The 15,787-nt window shown below is 37.4% G+C and overlaps 1 protein-coding gene across 3 annotated transcripts in view; it reads right to left on the reverse strand.

Annotated features, from left to right (window-relative positions):
* CERKL (CERK like autophagy regulator) overlaps positions 1-15,787 on the reverse strand; it is a 108,917-nt gene that overhangs the window by 4,262 nt on the left and 88,868 nt on the right. For 2 of the 3 annotated variants that reach the window (XM_040475555.1, XM_040475552.1), the window contains exons 5-11: positions 13,854-13,996; positions 8,625-8,699; positions 7,464-7,641; positions 7,323-7,382; positions 6,699-6,724; positions 6,495-6,603; positions 3,748-3,844 (exon numbers count right to left, since the gene is read on the reverse strand). In XM_040475555.1, the coding sequence (XP_040331489.1) occupies positions 3,748-3,844; positions 6,495-6,603; positions 6,699-6,724; positions 7,323-7,382; positions 7,464-7,641; positions 8,625-8,699; positions 13,854-13,996 (688 nt within the window). The remainder of the gene's footprint in view (positions 1-3,747; positions 3,845-6,494; positions 6,604-6,698; positions 6,725-7,322; positions 7,383-7,463; positions 7,642-8,624; positions 8,700-13,853; positions 13,997-15,787) is intronic. The other variant, XM_040475553.1, reaches the window with a different exon arrangement.

Genomic DNA, 15,787 nt, shown 5'->3' on the forward strand with positions numbered 1-15,787 from the left:
TGCCCCTCGCCCGTTCATGCTCTGTCTCTCTCTGTCCCCCAAAAAAATAAACGTTGAAAAAAAATTTTTTTTAAAAAAAGATGTGAGGAAGAGAAGTGAACAGTTAAAATTGTGATACATACAAGTGCCATGATGGTGTAAGCATAGAGTTAAAGGACAGAAACAAGAGGCAAACAGGCCCAGGATGTTGGGTGAGCTTCCCATGTGAAGGAGTCTTAACACAGAAGAGTTAGCCTGAAGGAGGAGAAGGGAGGAAGATTTGGAAAGGAAACATTTGCTGAGTATGGAGATACGGCAATCATCACACAACTACAAAACATTGAGCATACTGTGATATTGTAATAGTGGTGTTCTGTCACTTACTTTTACAGAAGATATAAATGCCTGTGTTTGATTTTTTTTTTTTTTTAGAGCCATAGATGGTATCATGGGCTGAATTGGGTCTCTCCCTCAAAGTCATAAGTTGATATCATAACCCCTTGTACCTTAGAATGTAACCACAGTTAGAGATAAGGTCTTTAAAGGCATGATTAAAAGGAGGTTTTTAGGATAGGCCCTAATCCACTATGACTGGTGTCCTTAAAAGAAGAAATTGGGACATACAGACACTAAGGGATGTGCATGCATACAGGAAAGACCACATGAAGACATAGCCAGAAAGCAGACATCTCTAAGCCAAGAAGAGAGGCCTTGGGAGAAATCAGACCTGTCAACACTATCTTGGACTTCTTATCCTCAGAATTAAAAAAAATAGATTTCTGTTAAGGCACCCAAATCTATCGTATCTGTCATGGCAGCCCTAACATGAGTACAATGGCCAAAACATAGGAAATCTGGCGAGGATGGCCAGAGGTGAGGCAACATAACGGCCAGAATACAAGGGCCATGAATTCTATGCTGAGGAAATGAGATGTCATCTTGACAAGAATGAGCAAGGCACTGAAGAATTCAGCAGGAGAGAAACAGGTAAGTGTTTTAGAAAAGTCCCTGTAGAATTAAGTGTGGAACACAAGACCAGAGAAAAAGGAAGATCAGAAGGAGGTTGTTGTAAGAAGGGATTAAGGTTCAAATTAAGGTGAAAGAAATTTCAGAAACATCAGAGAGGAGAACGAACAGAACTAATTGGTGGGCTGGTTGTACGGATTGAGAGAGGGAGAGGAACCCAGAGTAACTCCAGGATGGGTAGAGTTTCACACCATCGCCCTGTGCAGGGAATCATAGAAGGAGCACCTTTAGGGGAAAGACAATAAGGTCAGCTGTGAACGTGCCGGACTCCAGATGCGTGGGTTTCACAACTTGAGCACACAGGAAAGCACAGTGGTCCTACGATCAGCAGAGAAAACAGAACCTCCAAAGTGTGCAAAGCTCAGACGGTGGTTCAAACAAGGGGGAGGACACACTCAGGACAAGGTATCATAAGAGAACGACAAGGCAGCACACAAGTCCTCAAGGAAGGACTAACATTTAAGGGTCTTAAACTCCCTACCAGAAACAATGGTCAAAGTGAATGGAGGACAGAGGAAAAGAAGGGTGGAGGCCAGTGAGAGGACAGAGTTGAAAAGAAGGGTGGTATTTTTCTATTTTCGCAGAGATGGGGAAGGCAAAACTAGTCACCCCACAGACAGTGGTTTTCATTATGCTCTAGAACTGTTAATATATATGTAGATTCAGTTAACCTGGAAAAGATGGTTCAGAGACCTAGACTGTGGCTCTCCTGAGGCTGCAGTGCCATGTTGTCCTTTCTGGATAGCACAACTACTACGAATTAGTGAATTATATATAATCTCATCTGTACGTGGTCTTTATAATGTTCCATGATTTATATAAACTTACATTTTTGAAAATGTCACCATGAAGGAAAGACACTAAGAGACTACAAATATACACACACATGTGTACATATGTGTATTTTTTAAACATCTCACATTAACATTGCTTAAAAGCAGTGACCTTGGGAATCCATCTACTTACGTATATATACCATTACATCGAACATTTTTAGAATTTGTCAAAAAAATCACAGAGCAATAGCATGGACTTCATTTTAGTAAAGAGCTAAATCAATCAGAGTTAAGTCTAATGACCATGCTCCCTCCCTCCCTCACACACACACACACACACACACACACACACACACACACACAGTTTTTCCATCAAAAACAAGACATGGCCAGTAAGTGGGAAAAGCAGGTTATAATATATCTTGCATAACATGATCTCACTTTAAAAAAAAAATTCTTTCCCTATATAGAATTCTATTCACTCTGTCATTGCCTTTATTTTTATAGTATTTATTTAAAAATCTGAAGAAAGCTATTTTCATGTTGAAAAAAGGATGTCTATGGAAACTACCTTAGAAATTTGCCCCTTAGGCAATTCCAAAAGAATTTATTTTCATAAATAATGTGTGCAGTAGGTGCCTCCCTAAAATAAATACAGAGCTTCTCAGGGTAAGTAACCTTCAGGTTAATACTCATTTAAGCACCCACATTTATTTAATAGAAAAAGATTAAGAAGTTTATACCAAGGTAATGACACTGATGATCTCTTGGAATATCCAATTTTGAGTATTTCTACTTTCTGACTTAGGAAAAATAATGAACGTACGGCCTTTAGATTAAGAAAAATAATATTTCAAACAATATGAGTCACATCCCAAAAGGCATACATTCCTTTGACAATCACTGCCTTTCCTAAACACACACACATGTGAAGTTACTACTTCAGCTCACAACCTACTTTACGTCTGCCTTTGTCTACGTTGGGACTATAATTTTTAGGATACAACTTCCTAAACATTTCATTCAGTTGGTTGCTCAGTAAACACTCATCTAATAACGTAGTGGGTAGTAGAGAACTGAAACTTCAGGGGAACTGCGTATGAAAGTTTAAAATTATAAAGGGGCAAAATGTGAGTCACCACGGCCACTTCTGCAAGCAAGATTCAGCTGCTAGTGGTTGACTCAGTGTCCTCTCCTCGTCTTCCTGTTTACTCTCTCCAGCTACATCCAGGTACACTTTTATGCCTTTAGGGAGTGAGACTGTAGGGTTTTACAAGCAAACCGATAAACTTCAAGACTCGTAATTTCAGAAATCACATATTTCGGGACCAGTTACCTAAAAACTGGGTCAAAATCTCTGCCAAAAGAATGTGGCTTATAATAGTTATTGCTTCTCTTTAAAACAAATTCCGTAAGTAGAAGTAAATCTTCTCTCCCTCTACAACCACACATCATAGTTCTGAATAGAATAATGACTAGCTAAACATGGTGTGTTTTAAAAATAGGTCTGCCTATCTATTTCAATGAGCGAAGGTAGGCAGATCTGTAAATAAAAGGCAGGAAAATCTAAAGGTCATAACTTTAGAGAAAGTCTCCTGCCATAACATCAAGATTAAAATATCAGATTTCACTACTTTTCATTCTGAAGAACAGCTGAGTATATAATTTTAGCTTTAATTTACTTCACATTTCAATATAACACTACATTTTCTATTTTCTCTTTGCACGTGTGTGCACACACACACAATATACGTAACTGCCAATTCCTAGCTCAAAAAGGGCAAATCTATATTAATATGGTAGATACTTTTCAAAATTTGGAGGAAACACAAATTTGGAAAGAAAAAAGATTAATCTATTCAGAAAAAACGCCTTCTTAGGAAGCCGGATTTTATGTCAACTCTTGCAGCATATCTCTCCATGATTAATAGCTTTGCATATAAGTAGCAAAAATAATGTACCATACCTGATTCTTAACACTGGCATATCTTTTTAGGTGTTTTATAAATTCTGGCCGAGAAGTATTTCGTGCAATTATAAGAGCCATGCTTCCGTTATTTAATCTGAAATTAAATTTTTATACGGGAAACTGAGAAGTTTATTAAGTGATTGCAACCAAAATTACCGTGTATCATTCCTTCCAACAAACATCATGTTTACTAGAAGTTTTAGGTAAGATAGATTAATCATCATCACATTAAATTTACCTTAATTTCTTAAATCTTATCTCGCTGTATTATTTTTAAACAGCACAGACCTTCAAATTAATTCGATTAAACAATTGACTCCCTTCTGAGCAAGCTCTTATATTAAGGGCTTTTTAAAAAAATGAACCATCAGGCATCCTATTCATGTATCAAGACATCATTTAAAATGCAATGTATTTACTTAAGGATTCTAAACGTGAAATCATGTATGTTTTTAGAAGATGTAAAATAGTGAATAAATACAAATGGTATGACGATTGTTCTTTCTAAAAACCTAGTGTGATTTAAATATTTATTTATAGGCAGATCTAAGTGACATAGGAAAATAAAGTGGCCCTTGGATGGATGAGAGGGACGCATGCTACCACACATGTTCAGTTAAATGACTGAGCATTTTAATCTTGCATAACTGTTCAGTTTAATATAAGACACTGCAAATTTAGAGATGTGATTTAGTGCCAAAAAAGCCACTCACAATTGCACGTAGCTTTAGAAGGCAGTTTGCAGAAATATGTGCAAATGACTTCTAGCTTGATTTCAAGGCAAATATAAAGTTATTCCAAGAATAACAACAACATAAAAAAGAGCTCTTTAAGTCTTATGGAAGCTCAGGGTAGAACTTGTAAGGGACCCTGGAGATTATCCAGTCATTCACTCAGTTTATATAGAAGGAAGAGAGGACCCCAAGTTTAAGTCAACTGTTCAGAGGCACACAGATCTGAAAGCAAAATGATCACTGGTACCAGATCCCTTAATTGCCAGGGTCCAATGTTCATTTTACTCAACATCCCACCTCTTCCCACCTGCAAATAAATAGTATCAAAACACATTCAGAGTAATGTTTTGTGTGTTTATTTTTTAAAAATTGCTGAATTTTTACTCAGAAACATGAAAGCACTTCATGTCTACTTTCAATACTTATTAGTAATTGAAACACACCCTATATACTTGTCACTGTTCTAAATGGTTTTTTTTAACATATTATGCATTTATTCTCTGAACACTTAATACTGATTTCTATCAGCAATTTGCACTGATGCCTTTTGAATTAAATTATACTTTGCTGTGGAAAAAAAATAAAATTGAAAGTTGAATCTCCTGTGCAATGATCCTGAATCATTCAGAAGATTAATCTCCGAATACCTCTGGTCAGCCAAGACCTGGTTTAAAGGCCTTTGTAAAAAATGGTGTGTTTAATTACAATCCACAAAGGAAATCTCTAACTAGTCACCCTCTAAAAAATTCATCAATACTGATTAAACCTGGAGAGAATCAGTGGTGGAATTGAGGCAAGCTGAAAAATGCATGGAGCAGCATTGAAGGAAGCATGAATTGACCCCCAGAAGAGCAGACTACCTCTCATGAAGGTCCTTGAGCAAACATGACAGTCAGAGATGAAGGAGGGTTAGATAAGTATCGTCCCAAGTCCCGTAGAACATTATTCCAATGTCAGCTAGCTGTTTTTCACTTTTAGTGAGGGAAACCCCATTAGGGAGGCACACAGCTGTCTAGGATTTCTGAGGGTATAAGGAGGGAACAATCAAGCTCAATCACTATATCACATGAGCTTCAAAATACTCCTTTCAAGTTTCAGCACTGGAGATAATGAGGACACTGGCATCTAGATTATTAGTATCAAACTATACAGTTCTTCTCCTCTAACTTTGGATGTTTCCCTGTTACCTTTGTATCAACTGCCAAGAAAAAAATTTTAAATCAGTCCCCTTTGCTAGCTGTTCATCATTCTGGTTAAATATTTTGCAGGGAAGATGAAACTAATCATTAAAATTACGCTATAAATTGCCAAAGCACATAGTCATTCTTTTATTCCACTTCCAGAGAAAATCTAGATTTGACTATATTATATAACACTCATGATCCTTTCTCCTACGCTTTCTTTGGGAGTGGGAGAGAAACATTTTCAGAGCAGTAATGGACAGCTGCTTGAAAAGAATGTACAAGAGATGAAATATTTATATTTTCGTAGATAAAATCATATATAAAATGTCTCAAGAAAGTGTGGGCAATAGATTCACAATATCCACACTAAATATAAATAACTGAAATTCAGCTTCCTTTGACTATAAAGGTACCAAATATACCCACATACCTGCTTTTCATGCTGAGGATATTTATGTCTGTTCTAAAATTTGAAAGTAGAGATATTCATAAGAAATACCAGGAATATAATGTTTTCAATGACCAGCACATGAACATCAGCAAAGTAGGCATAAAGTGACACAATAAAATCATGTTAATAAAACCCCAGAAATATTCTAGCCTCAGTAATATTAAGAAATCAGTGGTTGTCTAATATTTCCAGTTTAACAGTTGGTGTCAGCTTGCTCCAATAAGTCCCTTAGAATCTCTAGTGTTATACAATCCAAGAGAGACTACCCATTGATAATATGCTAGCCAGCCAAAAGTTAGCAAGGTATTCTAAAAGAAAAAAAAAAAAACTACTTTATAGAAAACTGTCAATTATTCAATAAAAATGCTTACTAACCTGGTATTAGGTGCCAAACCTCGAGGTGCCACTGAACACAGGCAAGGAATTGCCATAATGCTGACATTCAGGATCTGACCCTGGATCGTTTGCCACTGATCATTACTCACTAAAGGTAATGGAAGTGATTGGTTACTTTCCCTCACCAGAGCAACATGTCTATAGAGCCTGATTTAGTTCTCAAAGAGGTACATTTAGACTCACCAGATTTGGGAGATCCTTCCACCTTCCTAAAAGTAAGAAAACAAAACAAAGAAAACTACATCACACAAAGAATGACATCTATTAAACTGGGAAATTTCAAGAACCTAGTATGTCAGATATTATCTTAGATTAGACACAGTAGGTAAAAACATAAATAATTCCATTATTGCATTACATGATGTTGGTTCATTTAAAGGTGGTATTATCAATAACAATGATTTTTCATTTCTTTCAAAAACCAGAACATTTCCTTTGTGTAGCTTTGAGTAAAGTTTGTGTTGCATACTAGACTGAAATTCTCATGAGGGCAGAAACTAGGGGTTTTACCTTTTTTTGTTGTTGTTGTTTATTGATGTATCCAAAGTGTCTGGCATACAGTAGGCATTCAATAAACAACCGCTGGATAAATGAATGAATCATTGCGTGGATGGACGGAGTGAATAGTTGTTTCTGAAGACAAAAGCCAAACAACATGGCCTACTAGAATCTCTCTACTCTATATTCTTTGCTAGTATTTTAGAAAAACAACCAAAGATCACAAGTCTAATAAAGTATGCATATCAAACTATGTCATGATTTAAAGAAAGATATAGATGTTTACATTACTTTGAGCTCTTTACCTACCTTTCTTGTAAATCCTGAGAGCTGATAAATGGTAAAAATGATATTTCACAGTCTTCAGGCCTAAAATACAATAAAATTTGCTATTGACACTCATTGACTCTGAGATACAAAATTTTTGGTTTACGCAAAAAAAAGACTTACTGAAGTTTTGCCAGTGCCTTAATTATAGCAAAATCCCTTCGTTGGTTGGGTGACATCCATCGATGTTTTTCTGCCAGAGCCAAAGTTCTTCCCCCAAAGCCAAACATGGCTGAGAACCCAAAGCGAAGAAATTTGCCAGTGGTGCTGAAGGTGCAGACATCGACAGGTTGTATGTGTCCTTGAATATTATGTTGGATATTCGTCAAGCAGGGAGTGCAGTAGGGCCAGTTGTCAAAATGGCAAGCATAGAAAAGCCGATTTATTTACTTATAGACAATCTCAAGTGACTTCATACAATAATAAATATCCTTTCTTTTCATCTCTTTCCCTGAAACTACTGAAATTGCCATTTGTAATTTTTTCAGGTACTAAGGAAGAAACACAAAGTAGTAAATACCACAGCATATTGTTATTTCATATAAAACAGGGTTGTGGTGGGGGGCACCTGAGTGGCTCAGTCAGTTAAGTGTCCGACTTTGACTCAGGTCATGATCTCATGGTTCGTGAATTCATGCCCTGCGTCGGGCTCTGTGTGGACAACTCAGAGCCTGGAGCCTGCTTCTGATTCTGTCTGTCTCTCTCTCTCTCTGCCCCTTCCCTGCTTGCGCTCTGTCTCGCTCAAAAATAAACATTAAAAAAATTGTTTTTAATTATCAAACAGGGCTAAGAAAGTAAAATTGAAGTACGTGTGCAAAGTAAACTTAGATTTAACACTAGTTTTGCATTGTATTTATCTGAGTTTATAGGCTTTTCATCAATTGGGAGGATAAATATTCTAGTGGATGTGCAATGAATTTTTCTTCTTTTCTTATGTTTTTCTTTTAATAACATAATCTCAGCCCTAGAGTCTTGGTATAGTCAAACAACAATATCTGATATACTTAAATAGTATACACGGATTTTCTTGATTATAAAATTGTGACCTTGCATAAACTTCATTTACTGTTCTTTACAGGACCTGTACTCTAAAAAGGGAGGCAGCCCAAATAGTGAAGCTTTGTCTAATTGACCTTTGGTTTTTAGTAAAACACGTCTCTGCATTGAGAGACAAAGAACCTGTCCTTCCTTAGATAAGTTTGACAGAAATAGCCTTAAATAAATATAAAAACTTCCCTATAAAAAGCTTCCTTAAAACATGAACTTCTTTGAAAGAATTCTTACCCATTATAATGTGCAAAGTTGCAGTTACCACATGAGGGATTCCATGAAGAGAATGTGCCAGTATGTTGGTAGAGCCTGCCAAATCAGTTTTAAAACATGTAAGACAATGTAGCGTATGTTTTAAGTTATCCAGTTGCTCCTACTTTACACAGGTATCCCTATGCAATGTGCAAATAAAAAAGTAATAGAAGTTTATAAATTTTCACTCACAGCTTAAATTCACATCAGATGTTGGCTGTATTGTTCAACCTTTAAACCACTTAAAATTAGAAAACGGTTTATAGTATCCACTTGCTCACAGCTTTTGCCATCATTAATGTCCATCTTCTACCAAAACACACTAGCTATCAAAGTCTACTCCATCCAATTTCAATGAATGGGTTTCTAATTTCTATACCTAAATGAGTACCAACAGCATAAGGTTGTCTCTGGAAAGCAGAGACAAATGAATAAATATATAAATAAAAATCCAAATAGTAATGAATAAAAATATATAAAATCACTGTAAAGCACAAAAGACCTGTTTTAAATACTGTTAATGAATCTTAGAGGTAAGCTTTCATCCAAGGGGATTCTCCTGTTATCTGACAAATGGTATCGTAGATGAAGAAAACATTTAATTCCATGGCATTTGCCATGCTATAAAAGTCTATTTTGAGACATTACAGATTTCTTATTTCCGTAACCATTAGGATAATTTATGATCCACATGAATTTCTGCCACCAGCCTACAGAAGAAAAGAACTCTCTCAAGTCAGACTTTTTTTTTAATGTTTATGTATTTATTTTGAAAGAGAGAACACAGGGGAAGGGCAGAGAGAGAGAATCCCAAGCAGGCTCCATGCTGTCAGCACGAGCCCGACACAGGACTCCATCTCAGGAACCATGCGATCATGACCTGGGTCAGATGCTTAACTGAGTCACCCAGGCACTGCTCAAGTCAGACTTCTATAACATTTATGTTTCTCTGAGATCTTGGATAAAAGCCTTCCTCTGAAGGGGAAAATACCAGTTAGCTCCTGCTGTTCCCAGGAGATTAAGAGGGTTTAAAATTAAGAAGCTACACGTTTTCTTGAATTACAGAACGTAAGAAAGAAATCAGTAACAGCCGAGAACTTCGAAAGCGTGGATGTGGAGTGTACTACAGCTATCAAAGCAAAGGCCAGCTCCCTGGATTTGTTAATCAGGAACATTTCTGTGTGGTCATATGTGATCTATTCAATTTGTATCACTTGAACTAATGTGTGCTAGGGTTTTTCAGCTGACAAAGCTGAGGCAGCTCAAATGTTATCAATGAAGACTGTCATTAAAATAATCATAAGGGGCTCATCTAATATTAATGATTTCCAGACCTCTAGCAATACCAATTCAAAGAAAAGTTCTACCTCAACCAATTAGTAAACCTGTTCCAAGTGGTTCATCAAAGGGCAAATTATGCTCTGACCTTTGTTACTCAGAATATGGCCCACAGTCCAGCAGGATACAATAATACCTTGGTGCTTATTAAAATGTTGACTCTCAGGTCCCCCTCCAGACCTACCGAGTCAGAGTCTGCATTTTAAAGCACTCTTTTAGAATGCATTGTCCAGGGATCAGCAACATCAACCTTATCCGGGAGCTTGTTTAAAAGGCAAATTTCTGGGTCCCACCTCCAGCCACCGGATTCTGAATGTCTGGAAGCAAGGTGAGGCCAGGATGTCCATGCTTTAGCAAGATTTCAAGGTGATTCATATGCACCCTAAGGTTTAAGAACAAGTGGTCCAGAAACCTGCTACTCAGTGGATCTTTACCCAGGAGTCAATTACAGGAGCCTTTCCAATTATCCTTTGACCATCTACAGCCTGCCCTTTGGCCATCTAATTGCTAATTAATCTGGAATGGGTGGGAGGGAAGAGAGGAAACAATCTATTTTGCTTCCCAATCAGATTTATGGTAAAGGTTTTGGAGGAGGCCACATAATTAGAGTGAAATATTTAGGATTATCAATGGATTACAGTACTCCATGAAACACATTTCCTCCATTACCATGGTTAATTAGGAATAGACCATAAAAGCATTCCTCTAGAAAGGCTATTAAAAAACATAATGTAATGTTGTCATGTGCAATAGAGAATGATACATATCATGACTCAAGAAAATAAAGACCATTTATTCCCTGGGAGTTTGAAGTATGCTAACCATGCCCAAGCACAAATCCTTCTAGACCGTTAAGGATCTTTTTTTTGTTTTGTTTTGTTTTAGGTCTTAGGCTTTGCACCTTTTACAACTTTTACTTCATTCCATAGAATTTGGCAGACAGGCATGACCACACGTCAGGAAATGCTTTTAGTCATCTTCTACCCTGATTAGCCTGCACCTTAGTCCTTAAGAACGGTTTCTTACATTCTGAATTAAAAAGGAAAGTGCATGAGGAAAGTGGATATAAAGTTGTAATACTATAGACTGCTCTATATTTTTGTTTGGATAATCTACAAGATAGAGTGCAGTTTCTAGAAACAAAATGTGATCTATCTGAAAAGATGTCTCCATGCCAAAAGAACATGCTGCTCACATAAATAACAACTATGTAATTTTAGAATCCTCACCAAAGTTATAAATGCTCTACCTCAAGGTAAACATTTTAATTAGCCTGGAAAGTTACTTTTCTTAACAGCCAGCAGCTACTTTGCTCACCACCACCTCCCCAGACCTGCTAAAAGGTGCCAAGCGCAAAGAAGGTAAGGACAGAAGTAGCAGTTCATGTAAAGCATGAATGATGGAAGTACCAGGCAGCAACTATGGAGGCAAAAAGAAAAAAGGAAAAAAATTGTCCTTGGAAGTGCAAGCACTTCTGCAGAACAATTAACTTAATTAACCAGACACCATGAATATTCATAAGGCCGTTAATGTCTCCCACATCCAAACAGATAAATGTGATGTAATGACTTCCTAGTCAAGCATATCTAAAATTCTCATGAAAACTGCACCTACATTTTGGTTCTTTGCCTGAAATATCATAGAAATTAACAGTCCCTTGGCAATATTTTATTCTCCTCAAATTAATTGGAAAGCATGAATTTATTTATGTGAACGCCATACGAATATATGGTTCGCAGCCATCAGTATGTGGATTGAGGCTTGTTTTACAACAACTGGATTGCTTTTTTATTTTTATGTCCTCTCTGGCTTTTTCCTCTGTCCTCCCCCACCCCTTTAATCTGAATCTCTCTGTATAGTTCCTTAGCACCAGTTCCCATGGCAACAAACACCATTGCTAATGGCCAGCAGTTCAAATACAGGCTTCCCCACATCTGATCCATGTGAGTCTGACCATAATTCAGCGGCTTAGTCTGTTGGCTCAGTGGAGTAATTTACTAAACACTCTCCCTCTGGGCATCTCTCTCCAGGAGGCAAATGGCTTCAAAGGCAGACAATCTTCTGCATGCAGCTTGGAAGCTTCCGGCCTAGCTCTTGTTCCCATTCTCTGTCAAAGCCCTGATGGGGGCGTTGAGTCCTCCTAGGAGTACATCCTGCACAGGACTTTCCCTCCTATTAGATGGAATCCACACGCTGGAATTCTGATGTAACGATCCCAATTTTGGCAACAGGCTATATTTTCTAAACAAAATGCATTCAAGTGGCATATTAAAAAGATAAGCATAACCACCAGTTCTTCTAGCTAACTATTCACTTTCTGTCAAATGCCTACCTGTGAGGATACCCACCTTTTCACTTCTGCATTCACAGCAGTAATAAGTGACCTCAGGAGTGTAAGCACCAGTGAAGAGGAAATGACCTAAGCACATCCACTTTGCATGGAGGGAAATGTTGAAAAGCTCCACCATTACAGACAGAGCTACTAAAATGACACGAAAAGGTCAAAGTGCACCGTTCCACTTTGCCAGCATTTTTTTTTTCTCGAATTGAGGTTATTTTGTTCCCTTCTGCTTCAAGACCATCAAACGTTTTTCTCTACCCGCTTTACAATTATCAGGATATATCTAAATATGCCTCTCCTTTTTAAAGCCTTGGGTTTTTGAAAGCCTTCACAGTCTAAAAGAGCATTTGTATACCTTTTGTTCTTTGTCACTTAATACTAAATATACCGCAATCCATCCTCAATGAATGTGGTTATCGAATGGATAGAATACTGAATTTTTTTAACCATGTGCATTATTTCCTATTTTCATAGGAAACAATAATTATTTCTGCTTTTCCTGTTGAGCAAAGAATGTGTGAGGATTTCAAAATGAAATCATTACTTTCCATCACTACTGTTTGTTTAAATAATTTGAGAGGAGTGGCTGATACAATGTAATCAACTTGTGAAAGACATTTTCCTCTTTCCTAGATGCCAGTGCTGCTTCAGTGTTTCTCCCAGGCTTGGACCTCCACTGTCCCTCCCTGCCCCTCATCACCAACCCCCCCTTCCCAGGCTAGCAGCAGGGTGTTCCCTGGCTCTAAATCTTCCATTGTTCCCTACTGTTTATCAAATACAATTCAGACCCCTCCCCGTGGCATCCAGGAGCCACCATGGTTTAGGTTTATTTTGATCCCATCATCACCTGACAAATGGCCTCTTTTCTATTTCTCAATGTTCCTGGATTTTGGCATTGATTATTTTTGCAACGAAGAAAATAACTCAACCTCATCTTCTCAGTCCAGATTCCTACCCATTTTTATGCCTAATTCGAGTGGTAATTAGGTCTTCTTTACATTCGTTCACTTAATAAACTTTATTGAGCCTTCATCGTGTCATGTTCTATTCTATTCTATTCTGGCTGCTGCAGCCCAGCCGTTAGAATAAATCTTTTTGGCATTCTCAACTCAAGGTTATGTTTATACTTTGATTATGGGAGTTACTACATTTTACATTGTAAACAACTTGACCTGTTTTGAAATTTCATATCTGCTACTGCGTAATCATTAGACCTTTATATTGGAAGGTAGAATAATCATCATCCCACTTACTGACTGCTTACCTATGTATCAAACCCTCCACATATACTCCAATAACCTTGTCATTAAGTGAATATATGTGTATCTCTGTTTTACAGATTAGAACAAGGAGGTTCAAACAAATGAAATAACTTGTCCAAAGTCTCAGATTTGCTAGTGGAGATTCCAAACACTGTTTGTTTCTGATTCAGAGTGCATTTAACTCTGTGCTACGCTGTCTAGATTAGGAAGTAAGACAGAGAAAGATAGGAAGAGAGGTTCCATTTAGCAAAGCCATGGCCACTCCCTCACCTGCTGGTATTAAACCCAGAGGGAGCTCTGCACGGACAGGGGTGAGGATGAGGTCCGTTTCTTTCCCAGCATTCTTCTGGGCTCTAAGAAGCAAAGCATGGGCGATTTCACTGGCCGATCCATCTCCACCAACACAGACAACACTAGAAAACAAGACACTGAGAATGCAGCAGCTTTAAAACAATTGGTAATAATTCATGAAATCTCAACTTCAAAATGGTAATCTTGCATGTTCGCGTGCACGATCACACATTCATACCTTCAAACATTTTAGTAAGGGTCAACGAATAAGAAGCTTCCCGCACTGCATAAAGTTTACTTCACAAATACAATACTTACACGATATCCCATAGACAAAATATTTTAAGTGAGTTAAGAGACATTAAAACGTTTCAACACGTTAATTCACACTGAACCTGCATTTACTCTGTTAATATCCAAAAGTATATTGTTCTCATTTTGTTTATGTTAATAGTCATGTGCAATTCACTTAACTGCTAATTTTTTTCAACATAGCTCCAAAAAGACAGGCAGCTATAAGAATCACGTAAAAAGCTTTTACATCAGTATGTAAATATAGTAATTGCAAACGTGAACTGTTTTTTCTCTCCTGGACATTCCTCCTCTATGACACTTTTAAAATTACTGTTACTACCATTTTGACTATAGACAGTACTGCTAATAATTTTTTTTTTTAAGATCTCATGGTAAGTAGAGCATAACAGAGGTGGTGGTGGGAATCTCTGAAAGTAATACATAAGACTTCAGAAAGTTGTTTCATAATCATTTGTATTTAAAAAATGCAAAATAGTCTTTAGTAGCAAAATCATATTACTTTACACAAAAGGAGGAAGAGTTTGTGTTATTGAAAGCAGGTGTTATAATTCAAGCCTATAAGGGTCCAGCAAAAATGGAAGAGTACACTGAGTCTCAGTGGGGGGACAGATTCTCAGCTCCAGCCCACTCACATCATCTGGGAGGCAAGCCTAGAGGACCACATCCTCTGATTTTTCTAGAGAAACCACAGATTCTGATTTGCCAGTGAGTCTCCTAATTTTTCAATATTATCAACCAGTATTCAATACATTTAAAACCCCTATGTGCCAAACAAAACAGCCCATGGACCATGATCAGCAGGTTTTAAATGGTTCCCTAAATTTAGGAAGCTCTGGAATCCAGAGGGTCCATGGAGTCCCTCCACCTTGCTCTCAGCATTCCAGCCCCTGCACAGAGCTGAGGTTCAGCCAGTGGCTGCACACAGCCTGCCTGGGAGATCCAGATACACCATAGTTATAAGAGACTCCAGGACATGGGATATCACCCAGATCACCTTTGGCTAGGGGTATTATTTTATGTCTGAAATAATCCTAGGGGTTCGCAATGTTGCCACTAATTCAGAAAAAAAGTGATAGTATCTACTGAGGGTCAACTTTATGTCAGATAATGTGTTGATTCTTTTCTATCAAATCCTTAGAATTCTATAAAGTAGGCATTTGCCTCATCTTTATAAATGGGGAAGCCAAGGTTTGCTGTGAACCTTAATCAGTGTGATTTCAAAGATCTCTGTGTCTCAGAGAAACATTCTAGAAACGTAATTATAACTATCAGATTCATGCCTTTTCTACCTGCTGAGGTATGTGTGATCTAAAAGGATCACCTAAAATAATCCAACAAAGCATCTAATTTAGCATAGAAGAAGTTGGCTTTTCCATTTAATATAGCAACATCTGACCCCTGGGATCCTGCATCTGGTTATAGCATCTTGCACATCACATGTTAACTCATTGCTAGAATTCATAGAGATGCCTCCTCTGTGAACATACTCTGCTACAAAAGCCTTTGAAATTTTTTCATAACACATTCTAAGTTAAATATTTTGAAACTATAACAAATGACCATTGCAACAATAAAGTAACATTTAGTGAATAGTTACT

The sequence above is a fragment of the Herpailurus yagouaroundi genome, unplaced genomic scaffold (assembly GCF_014898765.1).
Source record: "Herpailurus yagouaroundi ecotype Mexico unplaced genomic scaffold, PumYag 140, whole genome shotgun sequence".
Classification (NCBI taxonomy): domain Eukaryota; kingdom Metazoa; phylum Chordata; class Mammalia; order Carnivora; family Felidae; genus Herpailurus; species Herpailurus yagouaroundi.